Source organism: Nelumbo lutea, chromosome 2 (genome assembly GCF_056320005.1).
Source record: "Nelumbo lutea isolate HS-2025 chromosome 2, American lotus-T2T, whole genome shotgun sequence".
In the NCBI taxonomy this organism is placed as follows: Eukaryota; Viridiplantae; Streptophyta; class Magnoliopsida; order Proteales; family Nelumbonaceae; genus Nelumbo; species Nelumbo lutea.
The window spans coordinates 7,254,809-7,280,687 of NC_142685.1; the positions used below are offsets into that span (position 1 = coordinate 7,254,809).

General features: G+C 36.6%; 2 protein-coding genes across 4 annotated transcripts in view; both read left to right on the forward strand.

The window, feature by feature from the left end:
* LOC148868339 (transcription factor GTE6-like) overlaps positions 1-4,886 on the forward strand; it is a 33,737-nt gene extending 28,851 nt beyond the window's left edge. For both annotated transcript variants that reach the window (XM_088968434.1, XM_088968433.1), the window contains 2 exons: positions 4,345-4,495; positions 4,589-4,886. In XM_088968434.1, coding sequence (XP_088824560.1) covers positions 4,345-4,495; positions 4,589-4,762 — 325 coding nt within the window. In that variant the 3' untranslated portion in view covers positions 4,763-4,886. The remainder of the gene's footprint in view (positions 1-4,344; positions 4,496-4,588) is intronic.
* Positions 4,887-14,305: 9,419 nt separating this feature from the next.
* The window catches only part of LOC148868340 (E3 SUMO-protein ligase SIZ1-like), a 37,570-nt gene continuing 25,996 nt past the window's right edge, over positions 14,306-25,879 (forward strand). The window contains exons 1-6 of one of the 2 annotated variants that reach the window (XM_088968435.1): positions 14,306-14,586; positions 14,900-15,002; positions 17,136-17,216; positions 22,277-22,319; positions 25,102-25,180; positions 25,482-25,644. In XM_088968435.1, the coding sequence (XP_088824561.1) occupies positions 14,973-15,002; positions 17,136-17,216; positions 22,277-22,319; positions 25,102-25,180; positions 25,482-25,644 (396 nt within the window). In that variant the 5' untranslated portion in view covers positions 14,306-14,586; positions 14,900-14,972. The remainder of the gene's footprint in view (positions 14,587-14,899; positions 15,003-17,135; positions 17,217-22,276; positions 22,320-25,101; positions 25,181-25,481; positions 25,645-25,879) is intronic. The other variant, XM_088968436.1, reaches the window with a different exon arrangement.

Sequence of the window (25,879 nt, forward strand, 5' to 3'; positions counted from 1 at the left end):
AGAAAGATAGTGAGAGCAAGAGAGCTGATTGCACTTAATCGTGCGTACCTTGTGAAGGCATGGAGATGCCTTTTTATAGGCCCCGGAGTCCAAGAGCTGTGTTCAAGATATCCAGGAGCGGTAGTCCTTATCGGCTTGTTATCTTCAAGGCACGTTCTACCGATGCTGGCAGTGATCCTCATCTAGTCGCTCCGAAGCATGCAGGAACTGGGGTCATCCCTATCGGGTAGGCAATTTGCCACCGTCCAATTCGGAACCGATGGCGTGCTAACCAGATAAGGACAGCCCGCCAAGTAGGTTAGTACCCCGAAGGTCGGTTGGCTACTCAAGTCGTCGGCTGCCCAGGTTGGGGAGGTCAAGCCGGCATCTGAAGTCATCGGCTTGTTCTCCTAAAGTGGTATGCTCTGTTCTATCGTTGAGCAATATGTCGGTCTTCCTTTGGTTGAGATGTAGGTTGGGTTAGTTGGCTTAGGCTGACCTGGCTGAGTGTGATCTCTCCCCATGTGGCGCCAAGGTGTCATTAGACAGTTCAGATTCGCCATGTGTCTCTTCGTGATTTGTCAGCCAGATTACCCTTCATCACCCCTAAACATTCAAGAAACAAAAAATGACACTGTCCATTGCCTTGTAAAGTGAGTGGGTTGTCATCCATCTTTCAAAGGCCTTAAGAACAGTTGCCCAACACCTAAGGAATTTTCAACTTTTCTGGCAACAGCCTCCAAGGTGGAGATTTTTCCCCTCAAGATTCTTTCATTCCGCTTCTTCCAAACTGGCCTATTGATGTAGGATGATTGAAAAGCCTTGGAACTTTTACTTTTTTAGGGATTAATTTCACAACATTCAAAAGAAGAGGAACATCAAAATTGTATGAATCTGATTAGGAAATTGATAGGGTCATTTAGATATTAAAGAAATAATGTATAATGAGCAGCCCTATGAAGGGGAAATGATTAATGGAACCACTTAATGAGCGACCTATTATGAATAATGTTAAGGGCCCGCGAATAGGATCTCGTCACAGGTCAGTTAACAGGGAAAACTTCTTGTTTTCCCTTGTTTCTCCCTTTTTTCGAGGAACCTATCTTTAGCGCCTTTATGGTGATTTGTTAAAGAGATCACCAACTCTCCTCTGCTCTTTCTTGACTGAAATTCTGGATGGATTTATTGAATAACATCCGCCCCTTAAATAGGAATTACAAGAGTCCTTCGTAAGGAAACTTTCTGAAAAAGAACTTTCTAAAAACATTAGGAAACCTTCTAAAAGAAACATTAAGAAACTTTCTAAAAGACCTAGGAAATAATAATGCTACTGCCTAATTAATAGGAACACTGAATCTAGCTAAGAGATAAGACAGGAACACTGAATCTAGCTAAGAGATAAGATAGGAACACTGAATCTAGATAAATAAGATAGGAACACTGAATCTAACGCCCATTACTGCTGCTGTCTGCGGCTATATTCCTTTCCAACTAAAGCATCCACAATAAATAACCAGTTTATTAGAAACTAAAGTGGACTAGACAGTCAGACTGTTCAGGCCAGAACCCGACCTCTTAATGGTATTGTCTGTAGTTGAACTAATATGCTATAAAAACTCGATGGATCCATTTACTCTTTCCTATTTCTCAGTGATATTCCATGATCAAGACTTACCTAAATCCCGTAAAACATTTTTTTAATCAGAAGTCACATGAAACCATTTCATAAAATTTCATTTGGTATCTACTTTTTTATAAAGCAACTCAACTCCAAATCTTGAAAAATCCATGTCACTTCTGGTTTCTATTGTAACAAAAGAGTTCCTTTTATGTGGAACAAGACCTTAAATTAGTAATTATGATCTTACTTCTTACATATGGACGGTTCTTCAATATCTTGTTTATTCACAATAAGATATTTTCTTTATGCATCACTAAAAAATTGGCATTTTTTGAGAGAGATTACACAAACCGTCCATCTTTTTGTGAACTAGCTAGTTTGGTACAACTTCACAATATATAATGCTGAAACTTGGCCTTAGGCTAGCAGCTTCATGTTGAGGCCACTTTCCTAAATAAAAGAGCAAGCCCAGTGCACAAGGCTCCTCCTGCCAATACGGGGTCTGGGGAGGGAGAGATGTATGCAGCCTTACCCCTGCACATACAGAGGCTGTTTCCAAGATTTGAACCCTGGTCACCCAGGTTGCAATGGAGCAACCTAACTGTTGCGCCAATGTGAATGCAGACAAAGAGAGAAATTGAAGAGGCTGTTGCATAATGAGGAAGAGGAAGAAAGAGAGAAAGGATCTATGGGAATGATGACAAACAGGGAGGGCACATTACCATGCTGCTGAAGATGAGACTGAAGAGATGCCTTTGCCATCTTCATTAAATTGGAGTAAAAGTGTGGTGTGGTGATGCCCCTGCAGAATCAGGGAGGGCACATTACCATGCTGTTTATCTCCAGTCTTCTTTTCTGACATGGTGTTGAGCAAAAGTGAAAATGGAGAATTGAGAACACAACAGCTGGGAAATATGGGTCAATTAGACTTGATTGGGGTTTAGTGAGGCTACAGGGAGTTATGGGCCCTGTGTCCAGGACGTTTTGATAGGCTGTGTGGTGTGGTGATGGGTTCCTTGGAATCCCATATCCAGATTTATAACCACTGGTGATAAACATGGAGGCAGTTATTAGAAGCAGTTGTTGGATGAATGCAGAGGAGATAGTCTGGGTACTGCCTCTAAGGAAGTAAGGAGTAATGTCAATTATTTAGAAATGGAACCCCTTGTTGGTTTTCTTTCAAGTCTCAATCATATCTCTCCAACAAGTACAAGAGGCTGGACACACTGTGGAAGCCAGATCTGGGTGGCATGTTTCCAGCAATGGCTTTTATCATTTTATTAATTGTAGGAGACCATGGTTCACTCCACCTTACATTCATATGTAACTTTCCTATTTTAGCCAAAATTGATTTTATATGGGCTGCTTTCTTAAATAGCTCTCAAAGCAGCACTTTCAGGGCAAGGACATCGCAAAATTGAAGTATTTCCTAGGGACAGAAGTGGCAAGACTGAAGAGTGGTAGGAGAGGTAGAGCCAAAATCTAGGGGTAGTTTATCTTTATTGGGTATTGTGGGGGAAGGTTGTTTTTGTTTTGGTCAGTCCGGGTTTTTGGTTGGGGGGTGTGGTTAGGAAGTTCTGTTTTGTTGCCGCTTTGCGATTGGCGGATTTGAGTAGCTTTGGTTGGTCAATCTCCCCACTCTGGTTGATGATGAGATTTTGTTTAAGGGCTATGTAGTTTTGGGATATATAGAGCGTATTCGAGGTGGAACCTTCAGATGTTTTGTTTAAGGCTGGGTTTGACATTATCTAGATCATTTCTGATGCCCCTAGTTGCTCATTGCTTATTTTCACTTTTTCTTTCTTGTTCCTTGAGTCATAAAGCCTGTATACACCTTTCATGCTTCCCTTTCCTTTTAACACATTTTATTTTACTATCAGAAGAAAATTCTTAGTTCATTGGGGACATTTATGTTTATTGATTAAACCCTATTAATCTGTGCCTGAAGCTGTGAAAAAAATAATAATGTGATTGTTTCTGAAAGCAAAGAAATAAAGGGATTGAAAGAACTGCTTTTTCATAAAAAAAAATCCAAAAAAGAAATGAGAAAAAACGTGCAAACACAAACAACAGATACAAAGATCTAAGCTTCAAATTTTTTATACCCCATATTGTATTGGCGGGTCCCCAAAACACCTGTTTAGAGGTGTTTTCATGAACCTCTTTTTTAAAATGATATATATATATATATATGAAAATATTTAAAACTGGAACTTGTAAAAAAAACTAAAAAAAATAAGTGTATGGTTTAAGTACTGATACACCTCTGCCGATACATAAAGGTGTATCGATACTTTGAAGCATAGTAAGATCTCTAACCCACAAAAACAAAAACTTCAATGTGTCAAAAACATCTGGAGCCCTTACCCCACCGCCCCCTCTTCTCCCACCCAAAAAAATAAAAGAAAAAGAAACAAGTAGATAAAAATAAAATTTCCAATATTTTGTTTTTAAGTTCCATGTGTCAACTAACTATAGTAAGCCCTAGTTATGCAGTCACTAATGGATAATACTAAATTCACTTGGTATTTAAGCAGACATCTTTCAGTTCCTATTTGCATGATGGAGGTCCCTACAGCCAGATTAAGTATTTGAACTTCGAACTCCACGTGGTTCTATAGAAGTTCCAGTTGTTGGTTTTTAACACCCGAGCATTACAGTTATTGGATCCCGTACTTGATTGATTTTATGTCACTGATTGCTTTACATATAAATCAAGGCTAAGTTGGCCATTTTCCCCACAGGAAAATGTCAACAGAAGAGAAAAGAAAACTTGGTGCAGGCCTCAGCCAGTTGTCTCCTGAAGATCTGAATAAAGCATTGGAGATAATTGCTCAGAAGAACCCAAGCTTCCAAGCCACAGCTGAAGAGGTTGATCTGGACATGGATGCGCAGGTCATTAAAACTGTTATCTCATCAGTGTCAACTTTAACTCAGTCATTTTATTTATGGAGGTTTATTTGGTGTTCATATGTACTCATGATGCAGAGTGAATCCACATTATGGAGGTTGAAGTTTTTTGTGAGGGAAGCTTTAGAAGGCAGCGGCAAGAGTTCTGTTAGCAGGGGTGGCAATGACAACTCCAACTCCAAGCGAAAGAAAGAAATTTGTGATGCTCTTGCCAAGACTGCAAAGAAACGGAGTAAAAAGCTATCTTCCTGATGTATTATATCGTCATATTATAAGTTTGTCTCTTCCACATGTTCACCTGCGGTGGCTACATGTGAGCATCTCGTCCAATGTTTATATAAATACAACTTTATTAATAAAATAAAATTCTTATAAATACAGCTGTTTAGATCAACATTTTTTGACAAGTTAATTTGTTTTGTTGGAGAAAAGTTCATCTTACTTATTTAGACAGAGTTGTCAGACCCGGATAGGATTAGATGGTCTAACTGGTGAACCGGTGATCCCGTGATGGTGGTTTTTCACTGTTCGGTTTTAATGTGTTTTTATTTTTTCTTTTCCAATTTTCAGGCTGAACATTTAATGTGTGAATACCCACATACTTAATACATTGCAATAACTATGCAGGCCGCATCATTTCCATGTAAGGGGAGGGGCACTAAAATAAAACTGAATCTTTACATATTGAAAAAGTGTTTGGGTAAAATACATGGACTACCCTCTACTTTGGGTGTAGTGATACACTGATACTTATTCCCCCAACTTTCATTTGCAAGTTGCAACAGAATGTTACTTTATACTCTCAAATTTTAACACCGTTCTGCCACATTTTCACCATTATTTTAAAAAATAAGGTTTTGGATATATAATAAAGAAGAGGGCAAAAAGGTTTCTTAAAGGTTAAGAACTGACGGAATGCTAATATTGAAAACGGGGTGTTGGAATTTGAATGTACAGGGTGGCTTTTCTGTTGCAAATGAGAGTTTAGGGACAGTATCACCAACCCCAAAATACAGGGTATTTTAATTTACACCCTTAGACAGCAAAAAGGTTGTGTTTCTAGTAAAAAAAAAAGAGCGTAATCAACCCAACTTCAGGATCGGCTATTAAGGAGTAAACACTCAAGACAAAGCGACAAACCATTCAATTCACCCACTTCAGGTTTTATCAAATGACTTTAGGCTGCGTTTGTTTAAAGTGTAAATGAGAATTGGGGTAAATTTTACACCCCGATTTGGTTTTGCAGGCATTTGGTGGGGGTGTTAATATACCTCATCAATCGGTGTAAAAGTCTATTTTTGTCAGAGAATACATTGAAAATTAGTGAAAATTTTACGTTAATAAAATCGATGTAAATCTACTGTCCAACGGTTATCTCGTATCTCTTCTGTCCACTGCATGTCTTCATTTGAACCAAGAAAAGAGAACCAGTGCGACGGCAGCATCCCCAACTAAAAGGCTAGCGGTTGCCTTTAGCAGCAAGGGTAATATACTAATATTCATTTATTTTGAGTTCACAATCTAATTCCATATTTCAAAATAAATATGCTTTCTGTGTTCCTAGATATTTCAGTTTTCACATTCCTTTGTTGCCAACTTCCTACTTAATTGGCAAGATGATCTTATAATAGGGTAAATTGTAAATTAATATCTTATATTTTGGGGATAGTCTCACTTTAATACCTGAACTTTAAAACATGCCACTATAGTATTTGAAATCCTCAACAAACATACAGTGGATAATAAAATTATCAAATTGCCCTTTTATTGTCATAAACAATCAAATATGTTTACAAAACTGACGGATTGGTCTCTTCCATATGCCAGTGGATGAGGAGTTCAGACTTCAGAGTACCCTCGTACTTGCTAGGTCGTCGATGACTTGGTCTCTTCCATATGCCACCTATATTGAGGGGGCTCACTTCATTCATCTAAAATTGTTAAAGTGCTGGTCAAGGAATTCTTGACTATGGCTCCGAGGGATGTCTTTGAGATGACATCGAGACATCCTCGAGAATAGAGGATTTGTGATGGGTTTTGAGATTCCTTTCATCTCTCATATGTCTCATGGAAGAAGAAGAAGATGAATAATATCCTCTTTTGAAGGGTAATTCTGGAGTTTAAAAGTTTCAAATCATGTGATACATTTTAAAGTTGGGGTACTAAAGTGAGACCATCTCTACTAATATGCAATCCCCTTGTTGAACAAATTAGTTGGGACTGTGCCTTTGTTGAAGCTACCGGGAATGATGCTTTGTCCTCTGGAATAATTTTGCGTTATGACACAGCTCTCTCTCTCTCTCTCTGCATCTCCAAACTTGTGGTGGAATCTGACTCTTTGGAGTAGGTTAATCTCCCAAAAGCCCCTGCGCATGCCTATTGCAGTGACCTCTTCATTCTTGATGATCATCCATGACATCAATACTATCTCTAGGGGTGAGCAAGAAAGCCTGAAAAACCAAACCGAACCAAAATCCAATTGAAAATCCAGTTAATTGAATCGGTCAGTTCGGTTTTGTTTAACAAACTGACGGATAACCGAATCGATTGGTATATAAATTATGTATTATAAATTATATTATATTATATATTTTTATTTTTTTCTAAATCAAAGTAAACCCACCGCCACTTGACTTTTTGAGTTTCCCCCTTTCCCTTTCTTTCACACCTAAAGGCTAATACCAAAACTGAAAACCCTTGCTTTCCTCTTATTCGTCTTCCTCCCAAGTTCCCCTTGCTTTTCTTTGGCACCGGCCGTCATTTTCTGCCATTCGACGTTGATGTCGGTTGACGGCCATCCTCTGGTGGCCTCTCCCCCTCCCTTCTCTGTTATGGCCACGCCAAAAGGCCCAAAATTGATCTCTCTCTCTCTCTCTCTTGTCTGTCATCTCCTTCGCCACTCCGTGACAACCACCAAGAAGCAACACCGGTTGGCGAAGCCACCGAAGCTATGCGCCAACTACTCCCTCTCTGATGACACCTATCATCTCCGCCACCTCTCACTTTAGGTTCAGGCAACAACAACCAATCCGGCACCAGCAAATCGGCCATCACTTTAGTGTTCATTGTCCAAGTTCGACTTTAGACCTTCAACTTGTTTAAGGTTTTTTTTTGCATAAATATTATTTATAGTTATTTTTTATTTATTGTTTTTTTTTTTGCATAAATAAACTTGCCTTTAGGCTTCATTTTGTATTTTCATTTCAGCTTGTTCATTTTTCTGGATTGTTACTGAATGAGTGAATGAATGCTGATTAATAGTTTAGTTTGTTTTACTAAATGAATGTTGATTAATAGTTTAGTTTGTTGTATTTTCATTTCAGCTTGTTTTAGGGCTTATTTTTTGCATAAATATTATTGTGTTTGTTCATTTATAGTGTTTTTTTTTTTGTTATTAAATGGATGTTGATTAATAGTTTAGTTTGTTGTATTTTTCATTTCAGCTTGTTTTGTTTATTCATGTTTTATGAGATGATTACAAAATGAGAACATTCATTTTTATGCTAAACATCTAGTGAGAATTGTACAAGAATCAGGGATGACTGTCTTTTGTTCATACAACTTATAATCTTCACTTTTTAGATTAGAAGAATTGAACAAATTACATAAACTATAAGTCTATAACCTATTGGAACATTTAATAAAATAAAAGTGAAAAAATGTGTATAAATTTAAATCAATTTATTTTAACATGTAAATTGATTTTGATGGAGGGAAGGTTTTTTTCTCTCTCTCTCTCTCCTTTTTTTTTTTTTTGAGTGCAAGGTTACTACACAAAAAAATAAATAAATAAACAAAAAATAAACCACGAGATCCACCGGTTAATTGGTCATTGGTTCAATTTCGGTTTGAATTATTAAGAAATCGACCAAGTTGGTTCGATTCAAAAAAAAAAAACTCATAGTTTGATTAACTGTCGCTACCCTCGACTTGTTTTAAAAGCTTGAACTTCTCCTAGATCCCTTGCTTTGCAAATCAGGTTGTCCACTTGTTGATTGCCGCAACCCTCCAATCAAGGAGGTCGCGCTCGTGCTCACACCGTCCCAACACAGCCTCTTACAACCTTTCATTGGGAATATCTCCCCGTGAAATAAAGAACATGAGTAGGGAGATATTCCCAATGCAAGGCTGTAAAGACTGCTCAAATGGGCATTGTCATGATGGAAGCTGATCTCCTAGTCAAAGCATTCACACTTTCGAGCATATTTTGCTTGATTGGTTGTTTGCAAGGTTTTTAAAATCGACCTGAAGAATGAACCGGTTAGGGGTCCGATTCCTAGGTCGATGACAAAAAAATAAAATAAAATAAAAAATAAAAAGGTCAAAACCGTTCGAACGATTAATCGCCCGAGTCAACAGCTTGCTGACCAAAATCAATGGTTTTTGGCAAAAATTCAATTTTGGGGGAAAACAAAACCAATCACCTAACCGGTTCCCAATTTTCTGATCTGACCATCTGTTCCTATCCGGTTTTGAAAATCATAATTGTCTGCATTGGTCCATCGTGACCATGTACTCGCTCTAGTGGAATTCTTTTATTCTATTAATAAAACCCCACTTTTTAACCCAAAAAGAAAAAATATCCTGCATGATTTCCATGCCTTGGCATGACTGAATGAATAAAAAAATCTGTAACAATGTGCATATGTATTTACACCCCATTAATAATTAGCCAACAGATCTTGACATTTTTATATCCATTGCAGTCATGGTTGGTAGTTTTGACCGTTTATAAGAGATGGCTATGCATCTACAATCTAGAAAATTCTAAATGAAAAATAAAATAAAATAAAATTCATTCGGCAATCTTTCACTTATCTTCTAACATAAGTATTATGTAAATGTGAGTTTTGTTGTCTCCACACTTAGGCTGTGTTTGGTTTGAAGTAAAAGGTAGGGAAATTTATACAAACGTGGAAATTTTTTAATAAAAATTAATATATATATATATATATATATATATATATATATATTCTACTGTATTTAATGCTATGTTCGGTTTGAAGAAAAAAAATTAAGGAAAGGTGGGGATCCATCTACCCTTCCCTTTCCCTACTTTCTCCTTCAAACCAAACACAACCTAAGTGAAGACTTTCGAATAAAAAATTAGGATAAATTGCAGATATTGAAGAATACATGTTAGGAGTGTTAATATTGTCTCCTAAATAGGTGGCTGGATATTTGTGTCCTTTAATCATGTTTTACATAAAGAGTTTTTTTTTTTTTTTTTTAATTTTTGGTAAGCAGAGAAGGGTTAAATTAATTATTGTAACTAATATCATAACATATATAACTAATTAAGGTCTGCTGCTGATTGGGAGAGTTTTAGATTTTTCTCCCTTCCTAGTCTTCTCTCTATTTTACTATCTCTTCTCTTTTTCTCACTCTACCTGCCCTTTCTCGCCTTTCTTTCTCTCTTCATTTTATTTTATTATCTTAAGATTAACCTTAGGCCACTTTCCTGGTATAATGACTGATCATTGACGTGTTTGCTTGTGATTAGGGTGTGTACCTAATTGCACACACCATATTTCTAGCAGATCCCATGTCAATTTGAGGAGTTCTTCAAGGTCCCCCCTTATCCATGTTTCCTCTGTTCTATAAATGACAATGTTTGGAGGAAATAATTGACCCAAAGCCACCAATAATTCTAAATTCATCAGTTGCTGGACAAATAAAAAAAGAAAAAATCCATAGTCAGCTACTTATCTGGGATGATAATATCCGTTTGAGAAATAATAAAGTTTCCGAGTATAATACTTTTACCGAGTTATATGTTAGATCATGTTATGTTGCATTAATGATAGATATGTTCACTGCCTCAGTAGGCATTGTTTAGTCTTGGCTGACAAGATTATGGTTGGGGCCTAAGGCAAAACTAAGGGTACCTTTGGTTCTCAGAACTGAAATTTGAATTGTCTATTCTTATAGTTTGTTTGGTTCAGACAGGAATTGGAATGAGATTTCATTCCCAAGGGATGGGGGAGTGAATGACCATTTTCTTAAATGGGAGAATGTCATTCTAATATGAATGGAATGGGATTTCAATTCTGCCCAACTAAACAGTTAGAATTAGAATGGCTCATTCCCGTTCTGATTCTACATTCATATTCCCGTGAACCAAATGGAACCTAAGATCATGGTCCATGTAAAAAGTGATATTAATACAAATTCGATTGGATATCCAACAGACATGTGAAACATCATCCAAATGATTTTTTTTTTTACAACGTGAATTCTTTCAACTGAAATCTTTTCAATGGAGAGAGGTTGTATTGGTGATTTATCAGTACTCCTCTAAAGATATATTTAACTACTCTTATTTTGTTTTTACTTCATCTATCAATTTTAATGTTGGAAAAAGCCTATAATGAAACAAAAAAAAATGTGAACTTGTGATAAAATGACAAGTTAGAGGATATCTTTTAACATTGTTTTAAGTCTTGATGGTAAGTATGTATAATGAAACATGAACTTATGAAAAATAAATAAATCATATGATGTCTTTAATGTGATTTATTGAAATTTTGATTTATGTACAGAAAATGTTTGTAAATATGTCATAATTAGACTCTTTAGCAATGTTTTTGAACCGTAGTTGACATGGATGGTTGGACTGTTTGGTATGGAAATTGTTTGAACAACCGGTTCTGTTTCACCCCTAACCTGTTATTGGGTCAAACCCATTGACTTCATTGGAAAATTGCTGACTCGGGTGGTCAAACTGTTGACTCGTTTGACCCAGCCAGCGGTTTGCAATATAAAGTTGCAGAGAGAGCTCAGATGGTTCAGATATGATCTGAGATCTAATTTGAGACACGAACTCAAATATGGGATTTAGCACAAAGAAAAAGAAGAAGAATACTTTCTTCTACAGGTGTCTTAGAGAAATCGATATCAGATTTGAGATCCAAGAACTTAGATCTTAGATCTGTATTTGTTGTCGTCACCTCACTGTCGCCATCGTCGCTTTCATCACCAGTGAGCATCCAATCATCCTCATCCTCTTCCTTCTTCTTCCCTCCTTCTCTCCTTCCTTGTTCTTCTTTCTTTTTTTTTTTCTTTCTCAAACAATAGTTCTCCTTTCTCCTTTTGCTTTCTGGCTTTCTCAACTGACATCTCTTCTTTCTTATATGAGGTTTGCATATTAGGGCAAATGTTTATATGAGGTTTGCATATTAGGGCAAATCTCATATAAACATTTGCCCTAATATACAAATTATTCGATCTGGATAGTTGAAATGGTTCCGTTTCCGGGTTGATTTTTAAAACCTTACTCTTTAGCGTTTGGTAGTACAAATTCATTCCAAACATGAACTAGACAACCACAAACCAAGGCGGGGTGTATTGCATTATACATTGTTGACATAGCCGGTGGAAGCAAAGACATGGCCAACGTGGAATGCCTAGTACTTTATATATTGATGATTGCAAGTGTAAGTGTTCTACACATGTATGAAAATATAGGATAAGGGAGTTCATTGAAGAGGCTAAAGTTAAAAGCCATCATTCTATAATGTGCCCAAGTCTATTTTTTTCTAACTTGATTGGTGATGTTTGAGTGTGCACATCCTTATTTTAGAGGACAAATCAGTCCCCCACAATGTCCCACAGCACATCTCCACCATGTATTGGAAATATATTCTAATGATATATCGAAAATGATAACATCATTATCAGGAGATGTTTTCTATATAAGAGAGATGTACTGTAGGACGTCGTGGGGGGTCTGATTTGAACTCATTATTTTAAGCGAATTAAGTATTTTTTTTTCCTTTGTAGGACTCTCTTTTTATGTTCTTCTTTCCTTTTCTTTTAATGCAAGTTGGCCAATTCGGGCCAAGGAAAGAGAAATGAAAGAAAGAACAGAAAAAGAAAACCAACCTAACTATATGTCTAGGCCCCATTACTTGCCAGGTGTCCGGTGTAGATTTTGGAGTCGCCATTTGATGGATCCCATCACCCATGTGAGAGAGATTAGTCAAAAGTCAGCAATCGAGAATGCGGAAAATGTGAATGAAATTTGTGAAAATTGCTTTTAAGTCAGAGAATCGGATGGTTAGAAAATCATTTCGGACCAACCACCGAATGAGAAATTGAGAAAGGATAGTGGAGACCTACGCGATCTTTCAAGACTTCAACCATGAAAATAAAAAAAGAAGAAAGCGAGAAAAAAATTGGAAACGATTTTGTCGTTTTGTGTCATTTTTATCCCCTTAGTGATATGCGAGGAAAGATGCTACCGACAAAACAAGGGCTGATACAAGACGCAATGAATCTTGACCTGCGTATGGAGGACCCACCATCATGTGGGCCCCACTTCAGGGTAAGCATATTTTGCAGAAAAGAACTCAACCGAACTCTTTTCACTTCAGAATTATGATTTGAACTGCGGATCTATAATAATTTAAAATTACACGTGAATGGGCATCAATTGCAAGCTGACATCTACCTCACCACACGGTAGAGCTACTTATGAGATGGTCTGAACAGTAAAAAACCTCTTCATTTATATGTGGAGTGGCGACAATCAGACGGTCCAAAATCATCTGATCATGTTTGTGAAAACAAACAGCCTCTTACTCTTACAGGTGGGACCGATGGGAGGACAGGCCAAACAATTGTGTGGCTAATTCCACAATAGGCGACAATTGTTAATGGAATTGGGAATTTCTGCCAATAAAAGACATTCCAACCCCTACCAACTTGTTCTAATACGGCACATTTTACTATTAAACTGGGACCCACCACAAAAAAAAAGTAACCCGTCATATATAAACCTGTTCATGGGCCAGGTAGCCTGACGAGTTGGCCTGGCCCGGCCCATTATTAAGTTGGGTTTGGGCCTAAAGCATCGGGGCAAATTTCTTTTTGAGTCAGGCTTGGGTTTTGTCAAAAAAGTTTGGCTCGAGCCCGAGTCCGATTTGATATAATATATTAAATAATAAAAAAATATTTTATTTGATAAAAATGTATATAATATTTTTTTCTTTGTTATTCTTCTCTTTTTTTTTCAAATAATAGTAAGATGTTTATTATTTTTGAGTTTTAAAAGTTTTTAATATAAATAAAATATTTTTTATTGAATAAAAAAAAATCTATTTTCAAATTTTTGACTGGGCTCGAGTTCAAACTTGAACTTGGGTTTTGGACTTTATACGAGGACCAGACTGGACTCAAGACTTAGGCCTGATATTCAAACTGGACTCAGGCTTAGGCCTAAGCATATTCTACAAAGTCCGACCAACAGGTGTATAGTCATATATGAGATGTGCGGTGTAAAATCATGTTGGTAAGTTTTTGAAATGAATTTTGTTGGCAGGTGATCCGAACAGGTCGTATGCTAGGCTGTTGCTCAATAAAAAAAGAGAGAAGGTAAAGCTCGGTGCTGGTCGACTCTATCTGGGAAAGGTGTTTCGTTGGTGGGCGCCTAGGGCTGGAGTTCCCTGAGGGTCTGGACCCACTCTTTAGTGATAGATGTAGGCAATCTCGACCATTCGTTGCATAATGGTCCCACCTAATTCCACTGTGCCTTCCGCATGATACGTCAACCCATTCAGTCCCTGTTTGCCTTTTCGGTCAAAAGAAATTGTGTGCAATTATTCATTTGCCACAAATCCATGGTAACGTGTCATGTCAATGCTCTATTTGTTGCTCCACACGTGTCTATTGCTTATTGGAAGGAAGAAAAAAATATTTAGGATTTTGAGGACTAAGCCAACAAATTAACACGTAGTATGCTTTTGATTTTATCGATAGATGAGCACATATTGAATCATTGCTCAGTAGGAAAAAGGGAAGGAAAGATTGCGTTCTACGAACAAACACTGAAAGGCGGACGTGTTTGGAGACCAAAACTGAAATCCATAATCTGCTACACGTCCGCCTCATTGTAATTGGAAGGGGTGGGGTTGGCTCCGGCTACGGCTCGGTCAAAAAAATGCGAGCGATGGGAGAAGTCGGCGTGAGAGGGTAGAGCAGTCGAATGTCGAATTGATCAATTTATCGTCGGAAAACATCCATTCCCTTTTTGCTCAGTCACTCTTCAATCGATCTTATCTGTCGTTCCTGATTCAGTAAGTACTGGGATCCCTTCACCCTTCCTCAGAATTGTCTAGGGTTTGGAGTTATTGGTTTGTTGCCTTTTTGCTTCTAGGGTTTTCATTTCGATGTTTCGTGTTGTCGTGTATATTTGTTTTGATTTGATTAATACTTGCTTATGGTCTTCGTATCTGATGGTTTATTGATATTGGTTTGTAATTTGGTTAATTCATGGTTTTGCTTCATTTTTTATCTTCTGTTTCTTGGTAATTTTTGTTCAAATCGGTCTTTGGGATGAAGTCAGTTGATTTTCCTGGTTTTTGATTGCTGAGGCGTTTGTTATTTCAGTTCATTAGCTACGGCAGGAATTATTTTGCTCTGGTGTTCTGCGCTGGTTGGCGGGTTCCAGTGCTTCGTACGCATGGAGATGGATTTGGTGTGTAGTTGCAAGGTATTTCACATTTTTCATGTTTCGATTGATCATAAATCATGGTAGGTTCTGATTATAGGAATCGGCTTGCTGTGGCTGTGTTAATTCATTGGGACTTAAGTTAATAATTGTAACTATCAAACAGTCCAACTGCTCACTTGCTCAGTGAATTCATGTGTTGGTGGTAACTCAGAGTGCTACGAGTTACATAAATTCGCTTGGGTTATTTGCATTGATCAAACGACATAAACACCCACTGGAGCTAAGAACTAATTGTAATGTTTGAATTTTCATTAATAATTATTACTTAACAATATTTCATCTTCTTTTTATTTCTGTAATAATTATTACTTTCTCCTGAGAATGTTCCACAAGCGAGCTAATATGAGTTTTAGGTATCAACATGATGGAATAAGATTTGCTGATTGGACGTGTGATATTTAAAGGGGATGCCAACTTGGAAATTGAACATTTTTAAAAGTCATTTATGCAATTCTTGTCTTTGGAAGTAACAAATGGCTCTCTAGGGGTCTATTCAGCTTAATTGGATTAGAAGATCTATCGATGGTCTGGCAGTGGCAGAGATGGTCTAGCTAAGCAAGGGGTTCAGAGACAGAGTATGTTTTGGGCTCAGATGTAATATGTTTGGGGGGGTTTAGACATTTGGTGGCTTCTGTATGTTCCACAATGCTTTGTTTCTCGGCTTTCTTTTAAAATTTATAAAATCCTTTTCTGAGTTACTGGTAAAAAAATGAAGAGGCTTAAAAATCCAGTTGAAACCTTATTCTCTTCAGAACCAAAATTGTTGCATGGCTAAAGTTGTGGAGCTATAACCCTCTCACATAACTTTTAACATTGGTTAGATTTTTTTGCCAAATCCAGATCTCCTAAACTTAACACTGTGCTAAATTGTATTCTAATCAATGAGAATTCATCAAAATTCATGGGGTGGTTTTGATTGATAAGACTCTTGGAAGTGAGACTCAAAATGAGATCTTCCACTAACTTTTTAGAGTCTGATCAATCAAAAGCACCCCTGTGAATTTTGATGAATTCTCATTTGTTAAGTATACAACTTAATGCATAGTGTCAAGTTTAGGAGATCTAGTTTCTTTTTCTGCCATTATTTACATTGTTTATTGTTGGTGGACTGCTTCTTGAAAAAAGCGGGGTAGCACCCTACTTTTAAGTTCACCAGCTAGTGTTCCTTTATCCTGTCTAAACTATTAAGTTCGAAATGTGGCATGAGACATCTTATCAGGCCATAATTTAAACCAAAACATTCATAGAAGATTTGGAATTTTGTTATTAAAGGAGAAAAGAAAGCATGAAAAGCAAATTCTTAGATTACATTAAAAATGTTTTACTGAGGCAACTGTTTTTTGATAAGTCTGTGGCAACTTATTTTCTTCTTAAACAATTCTTATTCTTGTCTCGTTGGTTTGCTTAAGTTGCCAAATCATTAGTTGGCTCCTCCTTGGTTGTTTGTTTGAGATAATTGCACACTTGCTTTACCTGTATTCCAGTTATTTTGTGTTTCAGTTGGTTCTAGAACACACCATACTGAACATATATTCTTTTATAGTGTAGTGTGTTTGCGAACCAGCAATTCATGGTTTTGGAATACAAAACATTGTCAAATTTTGAACACAGTTATTTCTTGTGTTCCAGAACACACCACACTTTCTTGTCTTGGTTGGCTTATGTGGCGAATTCATATGCTGGATCTTCCTTGGTTGTTTCTTTGAGATAATAGCAAAATTACTTTGCCCGTATACCAGTTATTTTGTTTTTCAATTGGTTCTACAACGTGCCACAGTCCACACTGAACACACATTCTTTTAGAGTGTAGTGTGTTTGGGAACCAGAAATTCATGGTTTGGGAACACAAAATATTGACAAATTTTGAACGCAGTTATTTCTTGTGTTCCAGAACACTCCACACTTTATTACCTCGATATAACATTGATTTAGTACAATATGACTAAAAAATTAGTTCATTTCAAATCTCAATATTTTAGTAGAGTGGGGGCTAACAATCTGGAACTCACCACACCTATTTGAGACCACAGTACATAATACATCATATGTTATTTATTATTATTATTATTTTAGTTTTTTGTATGCTATTTGTATATTGCACTTGCATTCCAGGACAAATTGGCATATTTCCGGATAAAAGAACTTAAGGATGTTCTCACTCAGCTAGGTCTTGCAAAACAAGGGAAGAAGCAGGTATGATGTTGGGAATACTTATATTTTTTCTATTTCATACATGTTTATTGGGTTCAGTTTGAAGAACTTTTGGGTTCTTTTCTTCAATGCGATGTATTTTGTCATTTAGTCTTGTTCGCTTGGATGAATGCAAAAGAACATGTCTGTAGTTGTTGAAGAATTTCTTTTAGTGAATGTGAAAAATGAAAATGATGGATGATGCTGAAAGATCTAGAAGGCTAATATTGCCTATAAACAGGATGACTCAATGTGATTATACACTGCAGTCTTTCAATCCCTAATTCATAAGTTGAGACAAGCATATCATTTTTTTACCAGTTACCATGATCAAAAGAAAGTTCATTTATGATAATTATCTACACGTGAAGGATAGTAGGCACCATGTAGTTGACTGGGCTTGAAGCCTGTTTTTTTTTGTTGGATCAGCAACACAGAATTTATTAATTGATTAGATTAAAAAAGTATATACAACAAGAAGTTGTGGGCAAAGGATAAGCCTGAGAGAAGAAAACCACTAATTACAAACCAGCCCAGAATATAGATTGTCTTTGAATCCCTTGTTTAGCTAGTCCATCAGCCATATTGTTAGCTGATCTCCTAACCCATATAACTTGGATCAAAATGTCTTTAGATATCTACTTGAAGCGCCTAAGTTCATTTCTTACCTTCCACATCACTCCTTTCTCCTTTTTCAGCCAGTTTACAAAAATCTTTGAGTCCCCTTCAATAATCAGTCTGTTAATCCCCATTTCTTTGGCTTCTTCAACACCATACATTGCTGCCATAAGTTCTGATCTCACCACATCACCATGCTGAATGGGACCCGAATATATGGCTAAAATGTTTCCATTCTCTCCAGGGTTTCCCATACAGCTACCATCAAAGTTTAATTTCTCCCATCCAGTCGCTGGAGGGGACCAGACCTCATTTGTTCTAGATTTTCTAGAAGCAGTGTTAGCAATTGTTCCCCAAGATCTGAAGAAGTCTTGTCTTAAAGTCAGCAAACAACTTCAATGTTTTCACCCAATGTGCCACACTTAGAGATATCACTTCAACCAATGTTTCTTTGCTTCTTTCCTTGTCGTAAAAAAATCTTTAAATTTCTTTCTTCCCAAATTGTCCAAACCACTTCTGCTCTAGTGCACCTTCCCATAAATCTTCCTCTTCTTTTAAAGCACCTGAAAATATGAGAACTAAAGAATCCGTCCAGATTAACATGAGGAGTCCAGCTGCAACCAAACAGATAGGAAAACCACTCCCAAATGTAGTTATCAAAAAGACATGAAATTAAAAGATGAAAGGCAGTCTCACTGTGTACCTTACATAAGGAACACCAGTTTGGGGACAAGCATCAATTTGGTCTTTTTTTTTGAAGCAAATCACAAGTGTTAATGGAGCCATGGAACACTTCCCAACAGAAGGCACTAACTTTTGGAGGATGGGCTGACACCAGTGACCAGACCTCCTTGATAGGGAAAGAAGGAGAGGAGGAGGTAGCAACAAGGGAATTCATAAACGATTTGCAAGAGAAGGAACCGGATTGGTTGAGAGACCAAACTCTAAAGTCTGAACCACTGTCCCCCAGTGTTTTAAAAGCGCAAGGTGCAAAATTACAAAAAAAAGATAAAAAATAAAAAAAGTCAGAAAATTCAAAAAATGCCAAAAAATTAAAAAAATGCAAAAAATTCAAAAAAACATTAAGCATAATGTTAATAAAAAATATAAACTTAAAATTTAAAATAAATGTTTTAAAAACCTATTATCTAAAATTAAAATATATAAATATCATGGAAAGCGTATTCAAATGAAAATTTAAAAATAAAAGCAAACATATAAAGCACTTTCAAGCATGTAAAGCCCACAATCTCTTTTTCTTTTTCCCTTAATTGCATTGCTTCAACCTTCAAGTAGCTCATGTGATGTAAAACATATTGCATTCTTGATTTTATGAGTCGCCCTTGTACCACACTCCTCGAGGCAAGCCCGAACAAGTCCATGTTAGGGGCGGAGCCCCTGGCCCAGCCATTAGACTAAAAAAAAGCAAAAAGCGCAAATTTTCAAAGAGGCGCATGCCTAGGTGCACCAGGCGTATGCCTTTTGATAGGGGTGCACCCAGGACCTGGGCGAGGCGCATACCCCAAATGCACCTTGCCTGTGTGCCTAGGCACGCCTTTTAAATCATTGCTGTCCCCCAAAACCACTGAACTTAGCAAGTAAATCAAAGCAGAGGCATTAGAGATTTCAGATTCTCTCAAATTTCTAGTAAAACCCAATTTCCAATTCAAGTTAGAAAATGAAGATGATGAACTGATGAAGTCACTGATAGGTGTTCCCTTGAAGTGGAAAGAGCAAGGAGGGAAGGGAAAACCACAGATAGGGGGGAATCCCAACCCAAATGTTCTCCCAAAACCTGATTTTCTGAACTGATGAAGTCACTGATAGGTGTTCCCTTGAAGTGGGAGGAGCAAGGAGGGAAGGGAAAACCACAGATAGGGGGGAATCCCCAACCCAAATGTTCTCCCAAAACCCGATTTTCTGACCTGAAGCCAAATGGGTCAACAGCCAACTCTTATGTCTTCTTAGTCCTCTTGGAAATCCATGCAGGTGACCCTTCCTGATTCTTTGAGCTTTAGATATGATGCTGCTTGTGAGAATTAACTCCTTTTGGGAGGTCCTATGGTTGGGTAACTCTCCTTCAATTGTGTGGTTTTCTTTGTTGTATACCTTTTCCTAATATCATAATTAGCCTATTTATAAATTCTGCTCTCTCACCACTTCTGGTTTGTTTTGGGACTTTGGTTTCAAAGGGGTCTTGGGGATTGGGAGTGTTCACTCTATGGCTGATTTGTTAACTTTGCTCAACTTGGTGTTTTTTGGACTCACTTTCAGCTGATAGTTGTATTTGGATTGCCTCCTCTAATGATTACTTGTGAAAGAAATTTGTAGTACACCGGTCCTACCTAAAATAAGGGATTTCTGTTGGAAGTATCTCTTGGTAAGATCACCTGCGATGTGCTCAAAAGAAGGCCCAATGAGTGATTTCCGCCTTATGTGTGTATCTTATGCAAAGCAAGTGGTGAGACTATCCCCCATTTACTAATCCTTTTGTGACTTGTGTTTGTTGGTTTTTTGCTCCCTCTTTGGTTGTAGGTGGGAACCCCCTCAAGATGGGGGAGTCTTCTGAAATGGTAATGGTATTGTCATAGCTTTGTGCTCTGGACTGATTGGATATGGGGACTCATTAAATGCTGAGGTGTTGTCTCTCTTATAAGGGTTGAAACTAGCCAAACAGTTTGAAATGAAACTGGTGAAGGTGGAAGGAGGCTCAAATCTAGGTATCTCGTGGATGGACTGCAATAATTTGTGTGCCTGGATGTTCAGGCAAACTATAAGGGAGATAAGAAAATTGGCTGCAGAGGTGGACTTTCAGATGATGGGTGAAGAGGATGGCAAACGGGTTGGATGATGCCTTACCAAAGCAAGGGGTCTACAGGGAACTTTTTTGGGCAGAATTGTAATAGACTTTATATAATGTTTGGGTTGCTGAGTGAAAGCTCCGGTCTCTTTTTTAATTCTTATTTTGATATCAAGCATACATCCAATAAAAATATAATTGTAATGGATTTTTCAATTTTTCATATACATAAAATGAGAAGAAGTAATAAAATGCATCTCCTATATACTTGGTGTTTTGGATATGGTCAGTAATGCGGGTAGTATTCTGCTACCTTGGAACTAGCGGTCATCAGATCGCACTTGGATCAGATTCATCTTTAACATGTTGTTGGCTGCATCTGACTCCGATCCGAAATCTGATCGGATTATGTTGTGCACGGAATCCGATCGGATTTTTATCCGACTTCGACTGAAGCTACCTATTTCAGCAGTTGAATGTCACAATTGTTGAATATAATATCATTAAAGCAAAATCTATAATATTTACTCAAAAGTTTCGAAACAATTCTGTAATCTGTAAAATTTAAAATTTTATTTCAAAGATTTTGAAATAATCTATAATTTATTCATAACAAATGAAAGCCTATCGTCAAGAAGAAAATGGTACATGGGAGCTCTATGGTCAAGACGAAAACCTAGGCGAAAAAAGAACGACGGCGACGAGAAAGAACGGCAACGACAACTTGGTTGTTGTAGAGATTGAGAGTTGAGAGAGGAGACAACGCTAGCAACTTGGCAAATGGCAAGGCGAGTTGGGCAACGACAAGAGAGAAGTGAGAAGAATATGTCGACTGTTGGAGTGTTGAGTGAGGGCTAACCGACTGGGGGTTTGAGGAACAAATTTCCTCATTTACCCCTAAGAAATTTTATCTATTCAATTAATGTATAAAGTATATAATATAAAATATATAGAACACTTTTATATTTATAAATATATTAGAGTTGGATTTTTATCGGATTGGATGGGGGTGAATCCGAGTTTGATCCGATTTTTAATCGGATTATACTTATGCAATCCGAATCCAATCCGATATGACATTTACCTGATCAGAATCCGAGATTATTGGATTGGGTCATGGGTTTGCGGGTATCATTGACAGGTCTACTTGGAGCTTTGATTCTTTATGGCTTGAAAACTACAACGTTTTATCTTATTATGAGAAAGCGTCTTGATTGTTTGAATCTCATGATTTGATCCATGAATCTTACAAAGTAGCTGATTAAAAATCTAGTAAGCAATGCCTAAAGCACAAAAACAACTTTATATGCATTTTAGACAAGTGGAACACACAAAAGATTACTTTTTGAACATTGCAGTGGCTCCACATTGTTTACATTGTGCTTCAAAGATTTTTTGAACCCTTGGTACTGATTTGTTCTTTGTAATTTGATATTACTTAATTGTATTCGAGCTATCCATTTTGCATACCATACGATTCTTTCCTTTTATTTTTCCTAAGGGGTTTTTGTTTTAAAGTCCTTCATAAAACTGATGTTTTATTTTTCATTATTCAACACCATTTTGATTGTCTAGTTGTGTCTATTTTCTCACCTAAAGAAATACTTTTCAACTAATGTTTCCCATTTTATGTTATGTTATGCAGGACCTCATGGACAGAATTTTAGCTATGCTATCTGATGACCAAGGTAGGCTTATTTACACTGTAATCCTTCCAATTTGGGTGGTTGACATGCAGCTTCCTTATCATACATGTAACTTTTCACATGGCTGGAGTATCCAGTCTTTTTTGTACATAAATAAAATCTCTTTCATTGTTGTTAATGATAAGAGAGTGCTCAGCATTATATTATATTATGGAAAAACCAACTACATGTTATATTGCTGCTGTTTTATTAACTACACATTAAACTAAATTCATTATTGTGTATGGTGTTTTGGTTTCTTGGTGCTGTGTATCACATGGTTTAGTTCACTTGAACATTGTGGTCTGTGTACTTTTTTATGGTATATGTTTGAATTCATCTTTGTTGTGGATGTTGTTTGGATGTCAAAGATTGTTGGGTCTCACTTTTATTTCTTTGGGAGTTGATGTGGTGATTGGGAGTTTCCTATGGTTCCAAAGATCATGATGTTTTGATTGGAGATGGATCTGTTGGGTGCCATACAATGTTCTGAAAATCATAATTGTATCATAAATTGAAGCACTATTTATTTTTTACGAACTTGTCAAATAGATAGATAGATAGATATATAGTGTTAATGCAAAAAAAAAAGCAAAAATAACATAAACATAGTGTTAATAAAAAAATATAAACTTAAATTATAAAATGCCTATTATCTAAAATTAAAGCGTATTAAAATTAAAATACATAAACATAACATGTAAAGCATATTCAAATGAAAATTTAAAAATAAAAGCAAACATATAAAGCATTTTTAAGCTTGTAAAACCACAATCTCTTTTTTTCCTTAATTGCATTGCTTCAAGTAGCTAATGTGATGTAAAACATATTGCATTCTTGATTCTCTGAGTCGCCTTTATAGCATGCCCCTCGAGGCAAGCCCGAAGAAGTCTATGTTAGGGTCTGAAATTCTTATTTCTCACATAAAAAATAATGATTTTATAACTTTCGTCGCCTTTTAAAAAGATATTTTATTGAAATGAATGAACGAACACCATTAGCAAATAGGGAGTTAGACTAAAAAATGGGTTTCTAGCAGATAAGGGCAACTTTTTGCCTTGAATATCAACAAAAGATAATATTTTTATAAAATAATCCGAATACACTGGATTTGAAGCCTCAGTGAAACCATTTTATGTTTTGCACGGATAAGAGATGGAAGAGGAATAATATCTACTGACATGGGCAAATCCATTGTTCCTTTCATTCTTCTTCCTTCTCTTATCCGCCCATCTTAGTGAGTAAGTCTGGCGGCCTTTGTAACAGCTGCTGCCACGCCCCCAGGATGAGTGCTCACATTAGAATTATTCTGGAGCTTCGCACCAACCACCCTTTCAGCGTCCCAACGTGTTGCCGATTTATCATGCACTAGCTTCGCCGTCGCATCCTAGCCAATCAACAAAGGAAATGCTGGCATTAGCAATTAGGGAATAGGAATGACGATAGGAAATTCTGGGCATCCTGGCTTGTATTGCAGCTGCACTAGCTTGTCACTCTAATTGCCGTCACATCCTGGCTTGTATTGCACTAGCTTCGTCATTGTATCCTGGCTTGTCACCAGTTTATCATGCACTAGCTTCGCACCTGGCAGGGTGTACTGTCCAACCACCTATTAAAAACAATCACAGAGGAAGAGGAAGACAATGAACAGTATCATTACCCTTCCTTGATATTTTTCAAAAAAATTACCTTATTTTAGTTATTTTATAAAATTATTATTTTTTATTGATATTCAGGGCAAAAGGTTGCCCTTATCTGCTAGAAACCCAAAAAAAAGCAAAAAGTGCAAAATTTTAAAAAAGGCGCACTCAGGCATGTCTTTTAAATCATTGATATCTATCTATCTATCTATCTATATATATGTATACTTAAAGGCTAAATATACATAGAATGATGATTCTACCCTTTTTTTAATGCATACCTATCATATATGTACCTAAAACAATAGAATTTACCACTTATACAATAGAAGTCTAAGATGATGTAATCAAGTCTGACTTGAAAGTCAAATAATTCATAACAATGGCTCTTTATTGAACATATGGTGGAAATTAAAACTAATAAATGGTCTTACATAGCAAATAAGTCGATTTCAAATATGGTCTTTAAAACAAGTCACCATTGAGAAAAGTAAATATGAATAAGACAAAACGACAAAGTAGAGAACTAATTCTTAATTGAATTGATTTGAATTACTGTAAGATTTTTGTAAAAAAGGATTCAAACATAAGATTTGAATCAAAGCCCTTGGTGTTAATGATTCAAATGATGAATTTATCATAAATCATAGGATTTTGACAACATGCATTAAGATAAAGACAGAAGCGACTTATATATCCTTGTAAAGAGTTTTTTATTGCTTTTTGGCCTGTGTCTTTTGGGAGTTTTTTTCTGAGATTATTTGTGATTTTATGGATGTTTCTAGAGGGTATGCTTGATTTTTTGTGGAGTAGGTAGGATGCTCTTGTGTCAGAAGATGAAGAGTATCATGTGAAAGTGTTTAGTTTTGGGTTAAGTATCATGTGAAACAATATCATGCAAATTATTATGAACTCACAATTTACTAGGATTTCTCTTCCTACCCAGCAATGAAATGTCCTTTATGATTTTTTCCAATCTATGTGCATATTTGCATTTATATTTTCTTCACAATGAGGTGAAGTTTCGTATATCTCCCTCTGTCCCACCTTATTTTGTAATCATGCTGGAATAGCTTTTTGGGTTAAGTTGGTTTCTATGTGTAGGATGTCACCCTCACGTGTTTTCTTGCCTTTGTTTTTTGCAGTTTCCAAGGTGCATGGTTGGGCAAGGAAGAATTCTATTGGGAAGGAAGGAGTTGCTAAAATTATTGATGATATTTACAGGTGATCCTCTATTATCTTTTTGTTTTTTTGTAATGTTCTGTTTGTCTGGATATGAATTATCATTACTGGTTTATTGTATTGTATTTGTTCAACTCTGTTATGTGATCGTCTCCATTTCTCCTTTTTGGAAACATCTTTTGTTTTCTGTGGTTTTTTGTTTGATTTGTCTTAGAAAATCTCTTATTCCGATTAATTTCATTCAGTTTCAAGAATTCTCCCTTTATTCCATGTTCTCTTATTCAGTTTCAAGAATTCTCCCTTCTTGCTACTTTGAAGTTCATAAATTCTATTTTGCTCCCAGAAAAATGCAGGTTCCTGGGGCAACTGATTTAGCATCAAAGGGACAGAGTGGCTCTGATATTAGTAATGTGAAGCTTAAAGAAGAAGTTGATGATTCTTTTCAGATGGATTTGAAGATTCGCTGTCCCTGTGGAAGTTCATTGGCTACTGAGTCAATGATTCAGGTTAGGTTATGCTTTCCTAGAGGCTGTTGCGGTAGAAAACATTTGCTATTTTGTATCTTTTAGATTGTCTGTCCTCGTATGTACGACCTGAGGTCAACTGCAAATATTGAATTTATCTCTTCATGAAACAGTGACATTTTGTTATCATTCATTTTTTTTTTTTATGAATGACAAACTCTATATTGCTTGCAAAGTTGTAGGTCCTGAGAAATTTTAATTATAACCTACATAATGT